Here is a 16,445-nt window from a genome sequence, read left to right on the forward strand (position 1 = left end):
TTTGGGAATTAGGATTGCACAAGGACAGTCTAGGACAGATGCAGGCACTCCTGTCCACTCTGATCCCTCGCTTGGGGGGGGGGGCTGGTCAAGAGTGGTTAAAATCTGATCTGACGCAAATGCCTCACCCACAGGCTAAAGAGATGAAAGCTTGGAGCTGCTCTTTCTTGGGTTGGGGTCCTGGTCATCCCACCCCAAAAACATTTCCTCACCGGGCCCCTTGACCATTTCAAGGCTCAGCAGCCAAGCAGTTCCTTTTCTGGGAGCTGATGGTCCCTCTCTGCCCGCCTGGACCAAGAGCCCCTCCCTCGCCCAAAGAGGAAACCGAGGGCGCCCCCACCCCTTCCTCTGGGCCGGCTTCCTTCGCTGGGGTTTTGAGAGGGTGAGCTAAAACATCCAGAAAGACATTTTCCAATTCCACAGCTCACAAACAAACACAACTTTGGAACATAAATATCCCGGGGAGGGCCTTAACAGGCAGCAAAGGATCCACTGAACGACGTAACGTGATGCCGCCATTTTGGTTTGCAGCATCTTTCAACAGTTGTTTTTTTGGCTACTCTGGTTTAGCTCCCTAAACTCTGATACGCACAAAATAAACACTCTTTTTCCTAAACGGAAACAGGAATAAGCTAATTCTGGACTTTGGTCTGCAGCCTTAAACACTTTGCAGAACATCTTAACTCGGCCAATCTCCAGTCGCAGCTTAATCTTTGGGTTTTCTGCTACTCACGCTGCAAATTGCAAATAAGATTTCTGCTGTGAAATAAAGGCTCGGAGAGATGCCACAGACATCGATTAAAGCATGAAGGAATAAAGGCCTTCTCATCCCCACCTGGTGCAGCAAGATGGATTCTGTAGATTCCAGCCGGCCAGGCACTCTCTCACCTACATGGGGGCTGAGGGGGTCCCTGGCTGGGAGGCTGAGAGTGGCATACTGTATGGAAGCCCTGGGCAGAAACGGCCGCCTGTCCTCCCTCCTTAGGCACCTTTTCCAATCCAAGGTGCTTTAGTGCCTCTTCTGAACTTCAGGGGGCCAAGGGGAGACGCCTAAGGAGTCTCACTGCCAGGGCACCATTTTCCCAGGGCCTCAGGGCTTTAATTCGGCCCATCTGCAAAATGGCTTATAATTTAGACGGTACAGCCGGGGAGAGCCTGCTGGTCCCAGAATAAGGAGACCGAATCACACGTGGACACGGCCAGAAGATCATTGCTTGGCAGATTGAGCCTTTGGTCTTGGATCAGAAGGTGGGACTCGTGAATGGGGAGGGGGCAGTGAGAAAGAAGGCCACAGGCGCACTTTGCAGCATCTACTGAAGGCAAGATGGGAACCACCATCCTTGGGGAAAAGTGAAGAAAACGGGACGTTCCTGCCTGGTCCTAACACTGTTTTTCCTCCTGTAACAGGAGATGGAACACCTCCCCTTCTCCCCGTCCCCTCCTTGGGTGGAAAGGGGTTTAGCCACAGCTTTTCTCCCTGGGAACGAGGGCTCCTCCAGGCTTCTAAGAAGTCTACCCTGAAGGAGCCCACTCCACCGAGAGGCCGAAGCCAAACGGAGGCTGCCGCGTGTTCCTACCCATAGAGAAGTTTTCTCCAAGCTCAGGACAGGAATTCAGAAGTGCTGCAAAGCCCAGACCTGCACCCCGGACTTGGTCACGCTGGACAATCTATTTGCGTACAACGCGCTGCATCATCGGATACCAAAAATACTCTCGGTAGAAAAGGACAGTCCTGGCTGCGAGCCGGAGGGAAGGGGCCGGCCCACCGCAGCCGCTCACTGGTGCAGATGAGTGCGGTCATCGGGGCGCTTGATGTGGATCCGGCGGACCCTCTCGATGCGCTCACGCTCCTCGTCCTCCTCCAGGTGGTGGGAGCGCCCGGCTGCCCCCCCAGTGGCCTCCAGCAGCGCATTGTCGGGACCTCGGCCGTCCTGGGCTTCGTAGAGCAGGATGTTCAAGGTCTCTTCGTAGATTCGGGCTTCTGGGAATTCAACCTGGAGATGCCAAACGGAGAGGGGGGGGGGCGTTAGACAGAGCCCTTGCGTGAACCTTTCTGAGCGGAGGGGGGGGGCAGAGAGTCAGCCACTCACTTTGGTCTGCTTCTTCTCGGTGGCGTACACAATCGAGGTGCAGCACACTTCCGCAATCTTGCGTCCCTGGCCGTAAAACGACCAGCAGCAAATCTCATCTCCCAGCACATCTTTGATGAAAAGGACCCTCCCGTTGAAGCGCAGGGAGAGTTTGTCAAACAGCTCGATGTTTTTCAGCATGTTGTCATCTGAATTGCTGGGGGGGAGAGATGGGGGCAATGCTCTTAATTAGCCAGTTCCCCCCCCCCCGGCTGTTTCACTCCCCTCCCTTCTGCCTAACGAGGTAACTGCCCCCTTCGCCCCCTCTCCAGACTCTCTCCTTCTTGGTACTGAAAACACTTTACCTGGTGTAGGAATATTTGTTATTGCTTCGGTTGTAGAGCAATTTAACCGCTGGCTGCAAAAACACAGAAGACAGATGCAGGCCTTTAGTTCCATGGGCCACCACTAGGTGTTGAGGGCAAGCTGGTCCCCTACAGGGGATGGTTGGCACTGCAGAGGTAAACATCTGGAGACCAGCTGCTCCCCCCCTCCAAGTTGGCCACCGTGAAGATCTGGTGGAAGGGGGAGAGCCCCCCCCACTTCGGAACCCCCCCTCCCTTAATGTGAGGACTTTTACCTTGTTGGACGTGGCTATGAGTTTCTGCTCTTCCTTGGAGGACGTGATGATGGGCACTTTGCAAAAAGGCTCGTAGACATCCTTGTTCTGAGAAAGGAAGAGGACGGACTGAAAGGGAAGCAGGAGGCTCGGGCAGAAGCCAGCCCTTACTTAGAGATGGACAAGTCCTCCCTGGCCAAGCTCAGGAATCTTGACAGACTCTGGAGTTGCAGAGGTTTCTCTTTAGAACCGTGTTTCCCAACCTTAGCAACTTTAAGATGGGTGGAGTTCAACTTCCAGAATTCCCTCAGAGTTGAAGTCCACCCATCTTAAAGTTGCTAAGGTTGGGAGAAAGTACCTTGGAAGCACCAATAGCAACACCGAAAGGGGGTCCAACCCACAAGGCTGCAGTTCCTCCTGCCTCCCTCCAGCCCTTCCAGGTGGGAACCTCCTCCACTCCCCATCAGAGGGCTCCACGGGGAAGGGGGGCAGCAGAGTGGGGAAGGCCGGCTCCTGAGCACGCACGGCGGATTCACCTGAAGGGCAGCCTGGCACTCATCCACCAAGCCTTGGACCAGGTAGTACTTGGCCTCGGCCAGCAGCTCCTCAATCTCCCGCCGGCTCTCCGGGAGGGGCACGGCACCATCGCGCAGGTAGTTTAAAATGGTTCCAAAATGCTTGCCACAGCGGTCTATCAGGATCCAGCCTAGGAAGAGACAGAAAACACAGCCAAGATTGGAAGGAATGCAGAATCCAAGTTAACCCTAATCCTATCTCTGGCTGGCTTGCTGGCTGCCGTTGTTTTAAGTCTGAGCTTCATCATGTGGCCGGCAGCCTCAAAAGCAGCCAGCTCGGAAGAGGCCAGATCTCACACAAGGGCACAAGTTTCCATGAGCTCAACTTGTTTGTGGGCAGAGAGACAAGAATGTTCAAGGGAGGGGAGAAGATCAAAAATGTGTAAGGAGGCCGCTGGTCTGTGACAAATAAGGGCAATGCTGGCTGAAGAATGCAAGGGCGGTCTTAAAATAAGGGGTTTACAGCTAAAATCTGATTAAGCTCAATTCTGCAAGCTACGAATTTTATTCCAATGGAACCAGGAGTCTTTTTTTTTTGAGTCAAACTATAGTAACCTTTTGATATTTGAACACGTTCATTCTTCTTAGTTTAAAATCCTCAAATGCAAACGGTTGAAAAATCTGTTGAATTCAGAACAGTATTTGGAAGCTTTTCCTTCCGGCCATTTGCATCTAGGTGAAACTGCAAGAGTTTAATCACAAGAACCGGGAAGGAAATTGGCAGACCTCCCTGCCGGAAAAGCCACCGTGCGAATGGCTCCTCATCAAACAACTACATGTCAGCACACGAAGCCAAGGGCAGCACGTGTATCACGGGATCAGCTGGCGTGCTTCTGTCTCCTGGGGAAGCAGGGGCCACAGAAGCATGACCTCTGAGGAGCAAGCGCAGTCTCAAAGCAATTCTGAAGCCTGGGAAGGCCGTTCTGGAGGGTGGCCAGAAGCCACTTGAGCCCCAAAGCGCCCCTGGCAGAGCTGGCCCTCCTGGGACCCCTTTCCTCCCCCCAGGGCTTTACCTTCGCTGTCCGTGAGGACCTCCATCCGGCCACTGAACATGGCCTTCAACATGGTGTCCTGCTTGGTCAGCGTCTGCATGGTGGTGTAGTACAAGGCGCCGCCGATGTTCAGCTTCACATACTTGGAGCTGGGACTGCCGCTTTTGAAGGACGTGGTGCGGGTCGTGGCTGCTGGCACGGCGGTGCTCACCACTGTCTCTCCGGACATCTCTTCCTGGAAGAGCAGATCCCCTTCAGGGAGGCCCAGCAGCTCAGGAGGCTCCCCCCCACACACAGCTGGACCGGGGTGCCCAGGGTGACCCCAAGCCCAAAGCCCTAAAGCGGCAGCGGACCAGGCTGGGTAAGCCCCCCCCCGTCTGGGGCTGGGGAGGGAGGGGAAGCCCCTCTGGCCTCTCTCCCAGGGGGTGAAGCCCACAAGTCTTCAGGGGCCCCCTTGGAGACCCCCACCCTAGAGGAAGGGGGCGAGGCACAGCAGCCCTCCCGGGGACCCGGCAGGGCTAAGGTGGGCTTGAGACCCAGGCAGGCCAGTGGCCGTCCAAGGTCTCGGCTCCCTCCGCTGCACCCCCCGCCATTGAGGCTCTGCCCCCCCCCCCCCCCGCTTTCCTCCCCTTCCTCTCTCCCAGCACCGGCCTCGCTTCGGGCCCCGCATCTCTCGGCCGGCCGGCCGGCCATTAAGCGAGTCCAGCTTCCCTCCGGGCGCAGAGGCGAGGCGGTGGGCGAGAAGACCCCCCTCTCCCCGCCTGCCACCCCTTCCTTCCCGGCTCTCTGAAGCCGCGCCGGCCCCTGCGAGCCCCGAGGCGGAAGGAAGCGGCGCCGGCTGAGCGAGGCGGCCTCCGCGGGGAAAAGTCCCAGGAAAGCGAGCGACTCCCGCCCCTTCCCCGCGGGGACCGACTAGATGCCCTCCGGGAACCCCTCGCTGCGTTCGCCCAGCCTTCCCTGGACGCGATTCGCCCCCCAAAGTCCTTCCCTGCCCCCCCCACCCGGGGACCCCGCCCGCCAAGTGCGGCCCGCCTTCCCCGCGGGGAGGGGAGACCCCCGAAAGAGAGGGGGCGAGGATTTCCCCCCCCCCGCCGGCGCCCCCTCCTCACCATGAACAGCCCCGCGCGAGGCCCCCTCCTCCCCTCGGGCAGACGGTCCTCCTGGGCGGGGCGAGGAGCGGCTGACGCGGCGCGCGGGGGCGGCGCCTCTCCCGGCCCCGCCCCCTCCTTCTCCGCAGGTCGGAACTCGGTCTCGCGGGGCGCGTTTCCGGGCGGGCCGCAGCCTCCGAGGGCGCTTCCGCTTCAACGGCCGGAAGTGGACCCGTCGGCCTGGCTCTATGGTCCTGAGAGTTCCGCGGGCGCTCGGCGGGGGGAGGCCGGGGGATGGGGGGGCGCGCCGTCGAGGGTCACGACCTGTAGCAGCCTCGCCGCGCGGCCGGAGCCCCCTCGCCCTCCGCAGGCCTGGCCGCCAACGCGCCCCCTGCCAGGTAGGACGGGGCCGCGGAGAGGCAGGGGAGGCCGAGGGGTCCTCTCGTGTGGGGGGGGGGTCTCTGCCCTGCCTCGGCACCCCCGAAGGGGCCACGGCGCCAGCCCTCCCTCCCTCTCCCGGGCCTTGTGATCCAGCGGAACCCTAGGAGACCCCTCCCCATCTTGAGCTGGGACGCTGCCCCTCCAGAGCCCCCCCCGGGGACCCCTTGCTCTGCAGGCCGATCAGGGCCCCCCTCCTATCCCGTCTGATCTTTCTCTCTTCCTCCCTCCTTCTCTCCTTCTCTCCTGCCTGCCTGCCTGCCAGCCTCTCCAACTGAAGTGGCCAAGAAATGTGATCTGGAGCTGCCGGGCATGAACTCGTTGCTCTCCTCAACAGCCAGAAGAAACCGCAGTTTGAAGCGAGCGTGAACCATGTTTGTCTACGGGTGACCTCCGCGCTCTTCTGCAAAACACACCCGCCTGGGGTGAGCCCCACACCGGAGCCTCCTTTCTGCCAGAGACAGTCTGAGCGGTCTTTCTCGGACCCATGTGCAAAGGTTTTGGTGCTCCTGCTTCAGGTCTTCTCTTCCTGGTCCCTTGTTCACAGAGGCCAAAATGTTCAGCGCAACCCAATCGTCCAAGGCCGAGTTCCTGGACAAGGCCCGGCAGGCCCGGGAGGAGCGCCGGGAGCAGAAGGAACGTGAGCAGGCTGCGGTGCGGATCCAAGCCCTCGTCCGAAGGTTTCTGTGCCGCTGTCGGCTGCAGCGGAAAATCAGGTGTGCATAGCTATGGCTACAATGAAACTTTATCTGCGGCAGGTATCTGGGCGTATGGAAAAATTGTCTGTTGCCATCCTTGAAATCCTTCAGTCCCAGAACAAGAGGCCTGGGAGGTAATCTGCGTCAAGATACAGAACCCCAGCAGCTTCCTGGGTTTCTGTGTCCAAATTCAACGCCTTGCCTGCTGCACTACAGGCACCTGTTGCTGGGACTTCCTTGTTTCTTCTCCTCTTTGGCCCAGGAGCGAAGTGGATAATTTCTTTCACACCAGTGGTCCTGCCAAGAAGACGGCTCTTTCGCTGTTTAAAATCTCCCGAAAGCTGCTCTTTATTTTCAAGCTCCCTCAGGACAAAGAGGTACAACGCCTCTGACTCTTTTGCAGACTTTTGGAATCTTGGCTACTCTTGGTATTAGTTGGGAGGGGGCATTTATGGGGGGGGTGGATCCCTTGATCTCCCAGTTCTGGGATGGAAGAATCCCTCGTGGTTGCCCTTGGACAAGCGAAGGAAGGAAGCAACGTCAGAAGCTTTCCATTGTTTCAGTAGCCATTTAAATTTAGTTCTGGGGAGTCAGAAATAAAGGCGGATGCTGGCAGTTTGGGAAAGGCTGATGCCATCTCACCTTGAGTCTGTTTCTTCCTCTCTGCAGAGATTTGAAAAGCTGTGCCGCTGCATCCTTAGCAGCATGGAGGCAGAAAATGATCCTAAAGTAAGTAGGTTCGCTTTTCACGAGATGAGAGTGCAACTGTGCGTTTGGCTATTTATTTTGCCAAAACCAAAAGAGACGCGAGGAACCGTTTCAGTGGCGAAACCACAGCTACAGCTTTTCCCGGGACTGTTTGTGGCTGTTTTGAGACATTTTTTCGCCTCAGTGGCTTCAAAGAGAGAAAGTTCTTCTGAATTGCAGGATTGCAGCATTTTGCCCTTTGACCTCTCAATCCCGTGAAAGGAGGGGGGAACTTTCCCTCCCAATGGGCCAAGTTACTCTTGTGGCTCTTTCGTTTTGCAGGTGTGGTACGTATCCCTTGCACTCTCTAAGGAGCTGACTCTCCTATGGATCCAGCAAGTGAAGGATGTGCTATGGATTTGCTGTGAATTTCTGAAGCTGCTCAAGGTACAGACTGGTCCAATTTCTGTGGCAGGGATTTTTTTAGGGGTATTTTTCCCCTGCTCTTAGCTTTGCAGTATGTTTCCTTTTAAACTTTCTGGGGGTTCATTTTTCTAGCCAGACATCTTGCAAGATTCAAAACTGGTAAATTTGCACCTCACGATGCTGGTGACTTTTACAGACACCTCTACCTGGAAAATCCTGCAGGGAAAAGGTGCGTTTGCAGAATTCTGCCTCTAGATGCTGCTTTGTTTGCCCCCAAAACGCCACTTTGCCTGGCCGCAAAGGGAAGCTGAGTTATAGAGTCTTTCTCTCTGGGTCTTTTTGCAGGAGAAGCCCTGCGCCACGCCATGAATCACATCTGTGCAAATATCATGGGACATCTCAACCAGAAAGGGTTTTACTCTGTGCTCCAGGTTTGTTGGTGTCTGGTTGCCTTTGCTGTAAGTTCCTCTGTTTGAATCTCCTCACTGGGAAAAGTTGGAAAGAGCTTTATGGGGATTTTTCCATCTGCTCATCTCTAGTTTGTGACGCCTAGCTGTCATTCATTCATTCATTCAGAACAGGGGTCTCCAGCCAGCTGGGGAATTCTGGGAGTTGAAGTCCACAAGTCTTAAAGTTCCTGAGGTTGGAGACCCCTGCTCTTGACCCTTAAATGCTATTCAACTTTTTATTTTCCAGATTTTGCTGACAAACGGTTTGGCAAGGTCTCAACCTGCCTTTTCCAAAGGCACCTTAACAGCGGCTTTTTCTCTTGCACTGCGGTGAGACAACTAGCTGGGTCAGGAGCCCTTTAAGGAGAGCGTGGGGGCGCTCTGGACTTCTCGAAACCCTTGTGATGTTTTTCTCTCCCCCAGCCCGGTGGTTGCGGCTCAGTTTTCTGACAATCTCTTGCGATCCTTTTTGATCCACATCATGTCCGTGCCAGCCATCACGAGCCATCTTGCAACACTGACACCGGAGGTAGGCGAGAAGGAAAGAGGAGGGGACGGGTTTGAAGCTTCCTTCTAGAATTCCAGAATGAAAGCCTGGTTGTCCTGCACCCTCTGTAGGTTTCTCAGCCTTGGCCACTAACTCTTCAGACGTGTGGACTTCAACTCCCAAACTCCCCAGCCAGCAGAGAGTTTGGGAGATGACGTCCATGTGTCTTAAGAGTTAGTTGCCAAGGCTGAGAAACCCGGCCCTACAGACTTGTTCCGGCCGTCTCCTTTTTGCCAGATGGCTCATCCTTGATCTTATCCCTGTGAATCAGGGCTGGGGGTTTTCAGGAGGTGTAAGAATGAGGGAGAAAGGGGTCAGTTGCTTGCAGAGTGCTGTCGAGAAAAGCTGACAGGAAATCTTAAGGAAATCTGTTTCTTTCCCTTTCTTGGCCAGAGCCAAACAAAGAGACTAAACTTTAATTCTAAAAGATCTGGAGAGATCAGCTTGCTCCTCGGGTGAAAGTCTGCTTTCCTTTCAGCGCCTGGCAGTGATGGAATCCCAGGATCTCCTGCGCAGGTTCCTGTTGTTCTTGAGCCGGGAAGAGCAATGCAGAGACGTCTGTGTGTGTCTGGAAGGAAGCCACACGCTCTGCCTTCTGGGTAAGACCCCCCCAGGGGACGTGAGGCCAGAGTTTGCACCCTGCCCTGCAGAGTAGGGAGGGGGGGCTCTAGGCATTCGGGAGGCCAGGTTGCCCTCAAAAGAGTTTCCTCCCTCTGTCTATGCGCCAGGCAGCATCTGGCCACCAGCATCATTTTTCACGCCATATTTGTGATCCTCGGTCACTGCAAGACGTCTCCCAGCTGTTGCAGGGGTTGGGGTCGGGGTGGGGATTGGGGCTGCTTTGAATGCTCAGCTGCGGTTGTTTCCCAGGCAACCTCATCTACTTGGGCTCGCTGAATGAGAAGGTGCTGCAGGAGGAGACCCCCCACTTTGTGAGCGTCCTGACGCAGACGCTCTGCTACTGCCAGAAGTACGTCTCACAGAAGAAGTCCAACCTCACCCACTGGCACCCGGTCCTTGGCTGGTTCTCCCAGACGGTGGATTATGGGTAAGCACCCCTGGCACACCCTTGTTCATCGGAACCTGCTGTCTTGGGGTCCCTCCTTGCTTTTCTGAACCGGAGGCCTGCTGGAGGCACCGGGTTTGCCCCTCCGGGTGCCCAACCGCGGCCGCTCCCTTGCTCCTCCCCGCCTCTCTCCCCCCAGCCTGAACGAGTCGATGCCTTTGCTCACCAAGCAGCTTCAGCACCTCTGGGGGGCCCACATGATCCGGATCCTCTTCAGCGACGTGCTCAGCAAAAAGCTACTGGAGAGCCAAGAAGCTGCTCGCCAGCACCCGCCAGCCTCCTCCCCACAAAGCAGCCTGCCCGTGAAGAGTAAGTAGTGACGGGGACCCTTCCCCCCCCCCCAGCATTCCCCAGGGGTCCCTGGGTCAGTGATTCCCAAACTCTGCAAGCTGAAGAATGCCCCAGTCGGTATTTGTGGGCTTCAGTTCCCAGAATTCCCCAGCTGAGGAATTCTGGGAGTTGAACTCCACCCATCTTAAAGTGACTTGCTGCTACCTCTGAACTCGGGCAAGGAGCAGCTTCTCTCAAGCTTCCCTCAGGGTGGGTCCCACCTTCCTTGCGTCTCCGTCTCCCGCCAGGTCTCTTCAGACGCGCCTTCCAGAAATCGACCTCCGTCCGCAACATCCTGAAGCCCATCGGCGGCAAAAGGGTGGATTCGGCGGAGGTGCAGAAGGTGTGCAGCATCTGCGTCCTGTACCAGATGGCCCTGACCACCTTGACGCAGATCCGGCTGCAGATCCTCACAGGTGGGGGTTTTTGGGGGGGGGGAGCTGCTGGGGGGTCACTGTCAGGTGCTCCGTCCGGTTATCCAGAGAAGCAAAAGTGGCTGAAAATCTCCTCCCCCCCCCTCCTGGTCTGGCTGTCCGTTCCCTCCCAGGCCTCACCTACCTGGACGACCTCCTGCCCAAGCTCTGGGCCCTCATCTGTGAGCTGGGCCCCCAGGGGGGCCTGAAGGTCTTCCTGGAGTGCTTGAACAACCACACGGAGGAGTCCAAGCGTCTGCTGGCCATGCTGATGCTCTTCTGCGACTGCTCGCGCCATCTGATCACGTAGGCTGGGGGGAAGAGGGGCCCGGAGGGGGGGCTGGCCTCCCCCTGCGTGGATGAAAATGCAGCCTTTTTCCTTCCCCCTCTCTCCCCCTCCCCCACCCCCCCCAGGATACTTGACGACATTGAAGTCTACGAAGAGCAGATCTCCTTCAAGCTGGAAGAGCTGGTTACGATCTCCTCTTTCCTGAACTCCTTTGTCTTTAAGATGATCTGGGACGGGATTTTGGGTAGGTCCCTTGGGGGGCAGCAACGGCCCTCTTCCTCCTCCTCCTTTGCAGGGCTGTTGTGTTTGGGGGAGCCGGGGAGCCTTCTCTCTGAGGCTGGCTTTCTCTTGGCCGCAGAGAATGCGAAGGGGGAAACCCTGGAGCTCTTCCACTCGGTCCACAGCTGGCTGATGGTCCTCTACGAGAGGGACTGCCGGCGGCGTTTTGCTCCCGAAGAACACTGGCTGCGCAAGTAAGAGCTGCTCCCTTGCCGGGTTCCCTCCTTCCCCCCGCCGGGGGGCGCTGGTGCCGGCCTGGGCTGGCACTTTTGTTGCCCACCAATTAGTTGCTGAAGGTCAGCGCCGTCTCTGCACCTCCTGCTGATTTTTCTGTGCGGTGTGTGTGCGTGTGTTGCGTTGTTTAGGGACCTCAAGCCCAACTTGCTGTTCCAGGAGCTCGACAAAGATCGCAAGCGAGCCCAGCTGGTCCTGCAGTACATCCCTCACGTCGTCCCCCACAAAAATGTGAGTGGAAGCTGACCCCCGGGGGGGGGACGGGGGGGAGGGCGAGGAGCTGCGGGAGGTGACAGGCCAGGGCTGAGTGGTGGGAAGGCCCGGACCCTGAAGCAGACTCCGGTCCAGATGCGGTTCAGTAGGAGTGAGACCAAGGCAGGAAGCCCCGCGGCCCTTGGGAGGGCTCTGCTCGTGGGCTCAACCCGGTTCTTTCCCCCAACATTTAGCGGGTTCTTCTCTTCCGGAATATGGTCACCAAAGAGAAAGAGCAGCTGGGCTTGGTGGAGACCAGCTCTGCGTCGCCTCACGTCACCCACATCACGATCCGTCGGTCCCGCATGCTGGAGGTGAGAGCGGAGCCGGCGGCCCTGGAGCGCTTCAAGGCGGAGGCATCTTCCCTTCGCCTCCTGATCCCGGAGACCCTCTTGCCTCCCCCAGGACGGCTACGAGCAGCTGCGCCAGCTCTCCCAGAACGCCATGAAGGGCGTCATCCGGGTGAAGTTTGTGAACGACCTGGGCATGGACGAAGCGGGCATCGACCAGGACGGCGTCTTCAAGGAGTTCTTGGAGGAGATCATCAAGAAGGTCTTTGACCCAGCGCTCAACCTCTTCAAGGTAGCCGCTCCGGGGCTGGGACTTGGGGATGACCCGGGGGGACCCTGGCTTCAGCTTCTCAGCTCCCCCGCTCTCTTCCGGCACAGACCACCAGCGGGGACGAGAGGCTGTACCCGTCCCCCACCGCTTACATCCACGAGAACTTCCTGCAGCTCTTTGAGTTTGTCGGGAAGATGCTTGGAAAAGCTGTTTATGAGGTAGGCCAAGCTTCACAACCGGTGGGTCTTTCTGGATCACAGCTGCAGCCCTGCTCACCCAAACCAGTGGGGTGAAGATGAGGCCGGGGAAGAAGGGCACGCGGGCTGCCTTGGGGAAGGGGGGGGGATGCTGGTGGCTCTGCAGTTCTCCCTCAGCCTTTCCTCCCTCCCTCCCGTCTCCTAGGGAGGGGTCCCTGGCGCTCTCTGCGCTTGCTGGTTTTCTTGCAGGCGTTTCATTAGCCAGACTAGGAAGTGCTGCCGGTGCTGGCGATGAGGCAGCTAGTTGGGCAGTTGCTCCTTTCAGCCCTGAGCTGCAAATGTTCTCCTCTGTTGGCCTCTTCCAGGGAATTGTGGTGGACGTTCCCTTTGCCTCCTTCTTCCTGAGCCAGTTGCTTGGCCATCACCACAGCGTCTTCTACAGCTCGGTGGACGAGCTTCCCTCCTTGGACTCCGAGTTCTATAAGAACCTGACCTCCATCAAGGTTCGCTCCCAATTCACGTGGCCTGCCTTGGCTCCCGGGGCAGCTTCTGCAGGGAACACCCAGCAAAGCCCCTGGTTGTTCCTCATCGCACACGACGGGGTGCAGCAAGGGACGCCCAGGAGGTGTTCGGGTGTGCCGGGGGTTCTGCAAGCAGCAGAGTTTGCCTCTCTCTGGACTTGGCAGGATTTTTTGAGACTAAACCAGCCTGCGTGTCGGGCAGGTTCTGGTGAAGCATCTTCCGGCACTCCTTAGCAACGCAGCTGCTTTCTCGTCCTTTTGCAGCGCTACGAAGGAGACACCAGCGACTTGGGCCTAACCCTCTCCTACGATGAAGACGTGATGGGCCAGGTAGGCTCAGGGGCCCCTCGAGAGGCACCCGCTTGTGAAAGGCTGTCGGCTGCTCCCTTGTCCCGTCCCCATTCCTGCAGTAAGGGCTAACCTCTTTCCTTCCTCCTCCTCCTCCTCTCCAATTTTTTGCTTTTCCAGCTTGTGTGCCACGAACTCATTCCAGGAGGAAAGACCATCCCCGTGACCAACGAGAACAAGTAAGCCTGACTGTGCTTGCCCTCACGGCCCAGCCTTGCTTGTTTTGACCTTCGCCCCCCCCAAAGGGGCTTCGGAAAGGCCTCTCTGGGGGGGGAGGGGAAGTGAGGCCGGAGCCCAGGGCTCAGCTTTGCTCCCCGTTGGATTCCTCCCTCTGGCCAGGATCAGCTACATCCACCTGATGGCCCACTTCCGCATGCACACCCAGATCAAGAACCAGACGGCCGCTTTCATCAGCGGGTTCCGGTCCATCATCAAGCCCGAGTGGATCCGCGTCTTCTCCGCACCTGAGTTGCAGCGGTTGATATCTGGAGACAATGCCGAGATCGACCTGGAGGACTTGAAGTAAGGCAGGGGCCGGGCTGGGCCTGCCGGTCCGCCCTGGGTCACTTGGGTTGCCCGAGCAGCCCACGGAGGCCCCTTTTCGTTAGGGAGGTGAAAGAGTTAAGAAGCTGCCATTCTTGGGATGAGAAAAGGCCAGCCGTCCAGTCTGGTTTTCCTCGTAGCCTGGAAGCCTCATCCTCGGAGGCAGGCCGGGAGCGTGTCTGGGAGGTGCTGGGCCGTGTCCAGTCCCAGCAGGAGAGGGAGCTGCAGGAGGGGTCTCTGGCCCTTTCGGGTGGGGGGACGGGAAGCCGGGGATTCTTCCCCGCCTGACATGTTTGGTTCCCTCTCGCTTGTCTTCTAGGAAACACACCGTCTACTACGGGGGCTTCCATGGCAGCCACAGGGTCATCCTCTGGCTCTGGGACATCCTTGCCCACGACTTCAGCCCCGAGGAAAGAGCCATGTTTCTCAAGGTAAAGGCACACCCGGGGCTCTGCCTCCACCGGTGCAGCGAGCAGGAAGAGCTCCGGTCCTGGCTGCCTCCTCGTAAGAAAGGCCGAGGGAACCGGACGGTGGCGGCGGAGGCAGCATTCGTCTCCAGACTAAGATCTACGGTCTCACCCCTGGGCGGAATCTGTGGAGCAGCCTTCTTCTCCAGCGACATTGCTGTGCCCCACCCCCAGAGGCCCTTTGGCGAAGCCCCTTCAGCTCACGGGGGCAACTGCCCACCCTTAGACACCCCTTCATTGCTCTGTTGTCTCTCAGTTTGTTACCAGTTGCTCCCGGCCGCCACTCCTGGGCTTCGTCTACCTCAAGCCCCCCTTCTCCATCCGGTGCGTGGAAGTGTCGGACGACCAGGTGTGTGTGGCTGGTGGCAGGGCAGGGACGGTGCCTCCCGGGCTGGCATTCCTGGGCAAAATGCAGCAAGCGGGTGTTCTGTGGGGCAAATCCAGAGCCCCTGGGCAGCCTGGCCCTGGGGGAGGAAGGGCTGCCGGCATTCCTGGAGGAGCCTGGCTGGTCTGCCATGTTGCACTCTGCTCGTGGGATTGGGGTTCAGCGTCTTTGGCTGGTAAGGTCCCCCCCCTTCTGCCTCTCTCAGGACACGGGGGACACCCTGGGCAGCGTTCTGCGGGGCTTCTTCACCATCCGGAAGAAGGAGCCGGGGGGGCGCCTGCCCACTTCCTCCACCTGTTTCAACCTCCTGAAGCTGCCCAACTACAGCAAGAAGAGCGTCCTGAGGGAGAAGCTGCGCTACGCCATCAGCATGAACACGGGCTTTGAGCTCTCGTAGCAGCCCTGGCGGGAGAGAAGAGACCGGGACCGGCTGGCCAGACGAGCAGCGCCTTCCCGGGGCCCTGGGAACTCCGGGACCGTGCCCAGGTAGACAAGGAGCTGCCTCCAGCGTTGCTTAACTCCTCTGAGACCGCAGCTGGCCTGCCATTAAACGTAGCCTTGCCTGCAAACCTTGTGCAGTTACCCGTTGCGGGCAGGGGGTCCCTGGAGGGCTGGGCAGGGGGTCCCTCGCGTTAAGGGCCACCCAGACTGTTGCGGGGGGCTGGGCGGCTGTTCCTGCCATCTTGCTCTTTTCCCCTGCATTGCTGAGACCCTCCCGTCTGTCCTGGTCAAACTTCCCAACTGCCCTGGGCAGGCTCTGGCCAAACCCTTCCAGGGCACTCTCGTAAGGAGCCACCTGGGCCGGGCTCTGTCCGTGGCATCCGAGGCCTGGCTTGATCAGAGGAGAGATTTGAGTTGGAATCTGTTCCTCGCTGATCGTGCAAGGCTGCTTTTACCTCTTGACCCGAAAGTGGGAGACCTTGTTCAGCCCAGTTTTGTTATCTTGAACTGCTGGCCAAACTAGTTTGGCTTTGAAGCAACTTTTCTCCAAAGGCCCCCGGGCCCTCCCCAACAAGGAACAGGTAACCGTTTCCAGCTTCCTGACACAGCTCTCCCTTTATGCAGGCTCTCTAGTCGCAGGGCTGGAATCCACCGGTCAGCCGTCGGTGACCAAGACACAGGTCAGGGGGTCTCCCTTGTGAACCAAGAGAGACTGCTTGGGTACCAAGAGGGTCCTTTGACCAGCCTCCCTGTGGGAAGGCCTGGCCCAGAAGGTGCTCGGGTGCACTCGGGCTGAGGGGGAGGGGGCGATCAGTGGGGTCCCTCTGACCCTTTAGGCCCCAAGAACTGGCAGGTCTGCAGAGGCGAGGGGGCATCTGTAGGGCAGACCAGGGCGGTCCTGTGTCGGTTCTCTCAGGGACCTTGTTCTTTTGAAATTTAGTTTGGCTGCTTGTTAAAGGAAGCACTAATTGCATGTGGCTGCAGATGGGTGTAGACCAGGGGGGCTCCCAAGTTGGCAACGTTTAAGACTTGTGCAACTCCCAGAAATCTCCAGCATAGCATAGCTGGCTGGGGAATTCTGGGAGTTGAAGTCCACAAGCCTTAAATGTTGCCAACTTTGGAGAGCCCTAGTCTAGACTGAAGCAGGTGTTTGCACCAGCCGTTTGTCGCTCTGGGGCAGGTGGTTCTGTCGTCCTTTTGAAGTCTCCCAACCCCCACAGAATGACCTTGGAGCCTGGGGAGGTTCTGCTGCCTGTGGATCTGGTTGCACTGGTCCTCCCCAGGAGGGCGTGTGCCTGTGTGTATGTACACATGAGTATTTTGAACAAACATAACAAGCTGATCAAGAAAGGCTACCCAGTGTTTTTCTATCTTTTAAAATAAATTGGATGGATCTGTCCATAGGAAAACATCTTCCAGTCCAGCTATATATTAAGTGGCGATTTCCCACCGGGGTCTGCAGCTCAGCAGGTCCAGGACCTAATTATGGCCCTGCTCCCAGGTAGCTGTACTGCTTGTGCAAAAGACATTA

The 16,445-nt window shown here is 57.8% G+C and overlaps 2 protein-coding genes across 4 annotated transcripts; one reads left to right on the forward strand and one right to left on the reverse strand.

Moving 5' to 3' along the window:
• Nucleotides 1–1,775: 1,775 nt before the first annotated feature.
• KCTD10 (potassium channel tetramerization domain containing 10) lies at nucleotides 1,776–4,484 on the reverse strand. Of its 3 annotated transcripts, none has more exons than XM_015815792.1 (6): nucleotides 4,277–4,484; nucleotides 3,225–3,394; nucleotides 2,710–2,796; nucleotides 2,435–2,487; nucleotides 2,091–2,217; nucleotides 1,776–1,994 (listed from the first exon to the last, which is right to left on the reverse strand). In XM_015815792.1, the coding sequence occupies exons 1-6, from the start codon at nucleotides 4,482–4,484 to the stop codon at nucleotides 1,776–1,778; spliced, it is 864 nt and encodes a 287-aa protein (XP_015671278.1). The 3 variants fall into 3 exon arrangements, with proteins under 3 accessions (XP_015671278.1, XP_015671276.1, XP_015671277.1); XM_015815790.1 differs by having other exon boundaries at nucleotides 2,091–2,286; XM_015815791.1 differs by having other exon boundaries at nucleotides 2,091–2,286; nucleotides 2,710–2,817.
• Nucleotides 4,485–6,336: 1,852 nt separating this feature from the next.
• Nucleotides 6,337–14,959, forward strand: UBE3B (ubiquitin protein ligase E3B). The gene is made up of 26 exons (XM_015815793.1): nucleotides 6,337–6,497; nucleotides 6,742–6,856; nucleotides 7,149–7,208; nucleotides 7,509–7,613; nucleotides 7,725–7,821; nucleotides 7,938–8,023; nucleotides 8,289–8,371; nucleotides 8,465–8,570; nucleotides 9,067–9,187; nucleotides 9,459–9,636; nucleotides 9,794–9,963; nucleotides 10,233–10,400; nucleotides 10,532–10,703; nucleotides 10,812–10,930; nucleotides 11,045–11,159; nucleotides 11,331–11,430; nucleotides 11,646–11,765; nucleotides 11,857–12,033; nucleotides 12,120–12,230; nucleotides 12,575–12,712; nucleotides 12,995–13,060; nucleotides 13,199–13,257; nucleotides 13,418–13,600; nucleotides 13,941–14,052; nucleotides 14,345–14,437; nucleotides 14,679–14,959. Exons 1-26 carry the CDS (start codon nucleotides 6,337–6,339, stop codon nucleotides 14,868–14,870), a joined length of 3,207 nt encoding a protein of 1,068 aa, XP_015671279.1. The 3' UTR covers nucleotides 14,871–14,959.
• The last annotated feature ends 1,486 nt before the right edge of the window (nucleotides 14,960–16,445 follow it).

The sequence above is a fragment of the Protobothrops mucrosquamatus genome, unplaced genomic scaffold, assembly GCF_001527695.2.
Source record: "Protobothrops mucrosquamatus isolate PMUCROS unplaced genomic scaffold, P.Mucros_1.0 scaffold374, whole genome shotgun sequence".
Classification (NCBI taxonomy): domain Eukaryota; kingdom Metazoa; phylum Chordata; class Lepidosauria; order Squamata; family Viperidae; genus Protobothrops; species Protobothrops mucrosquamatus.

Coding starts and splice junctions, on each gene's coding strand:
- UBE3B (XM_015815793.1), top strand. CDS start 6,337: ATGTTCAGCGCAACCCAATCGTCCAAGGCCGAGTTCCTGGACAAGGCC. Junction 10,931..11,044: donor GATCTGGGACGGGATTTTGG/GTAGGTCCCTTG, acceptor TCTTGGCCGCAG/AGAATGCGAAGGGGGAAACC. Junction 12,713..12,994: donor AGAACCTGACCTCCATCAAG/GTTCGCTCCCAA, acceptor GTCCTTTTGCAG/CGCTACGAAGGAGACACCAG.
- KCTD10 (XM_015815791.1), bottom strand. CDS start 4,484: ATGTCCGGAGAGACAGTGGTGAGCACCGCCGTGCCAGCAGCCACGACC. Junction 3,395..4,276: donor GGTCCTCACGGACAGCGAAG/GTAAAGCCCTGG, acceptor GTCTCTTCCTAG/GCTGGATCCTGATAGACCGC. Junction 2,818..3,224: donor AGTGCCAGGCTGCCCTTCAG/GTGAATCCGCCG, acceptor CTTCCCTTTCAG/TCCGTCCTCTTCCTTTCTCA.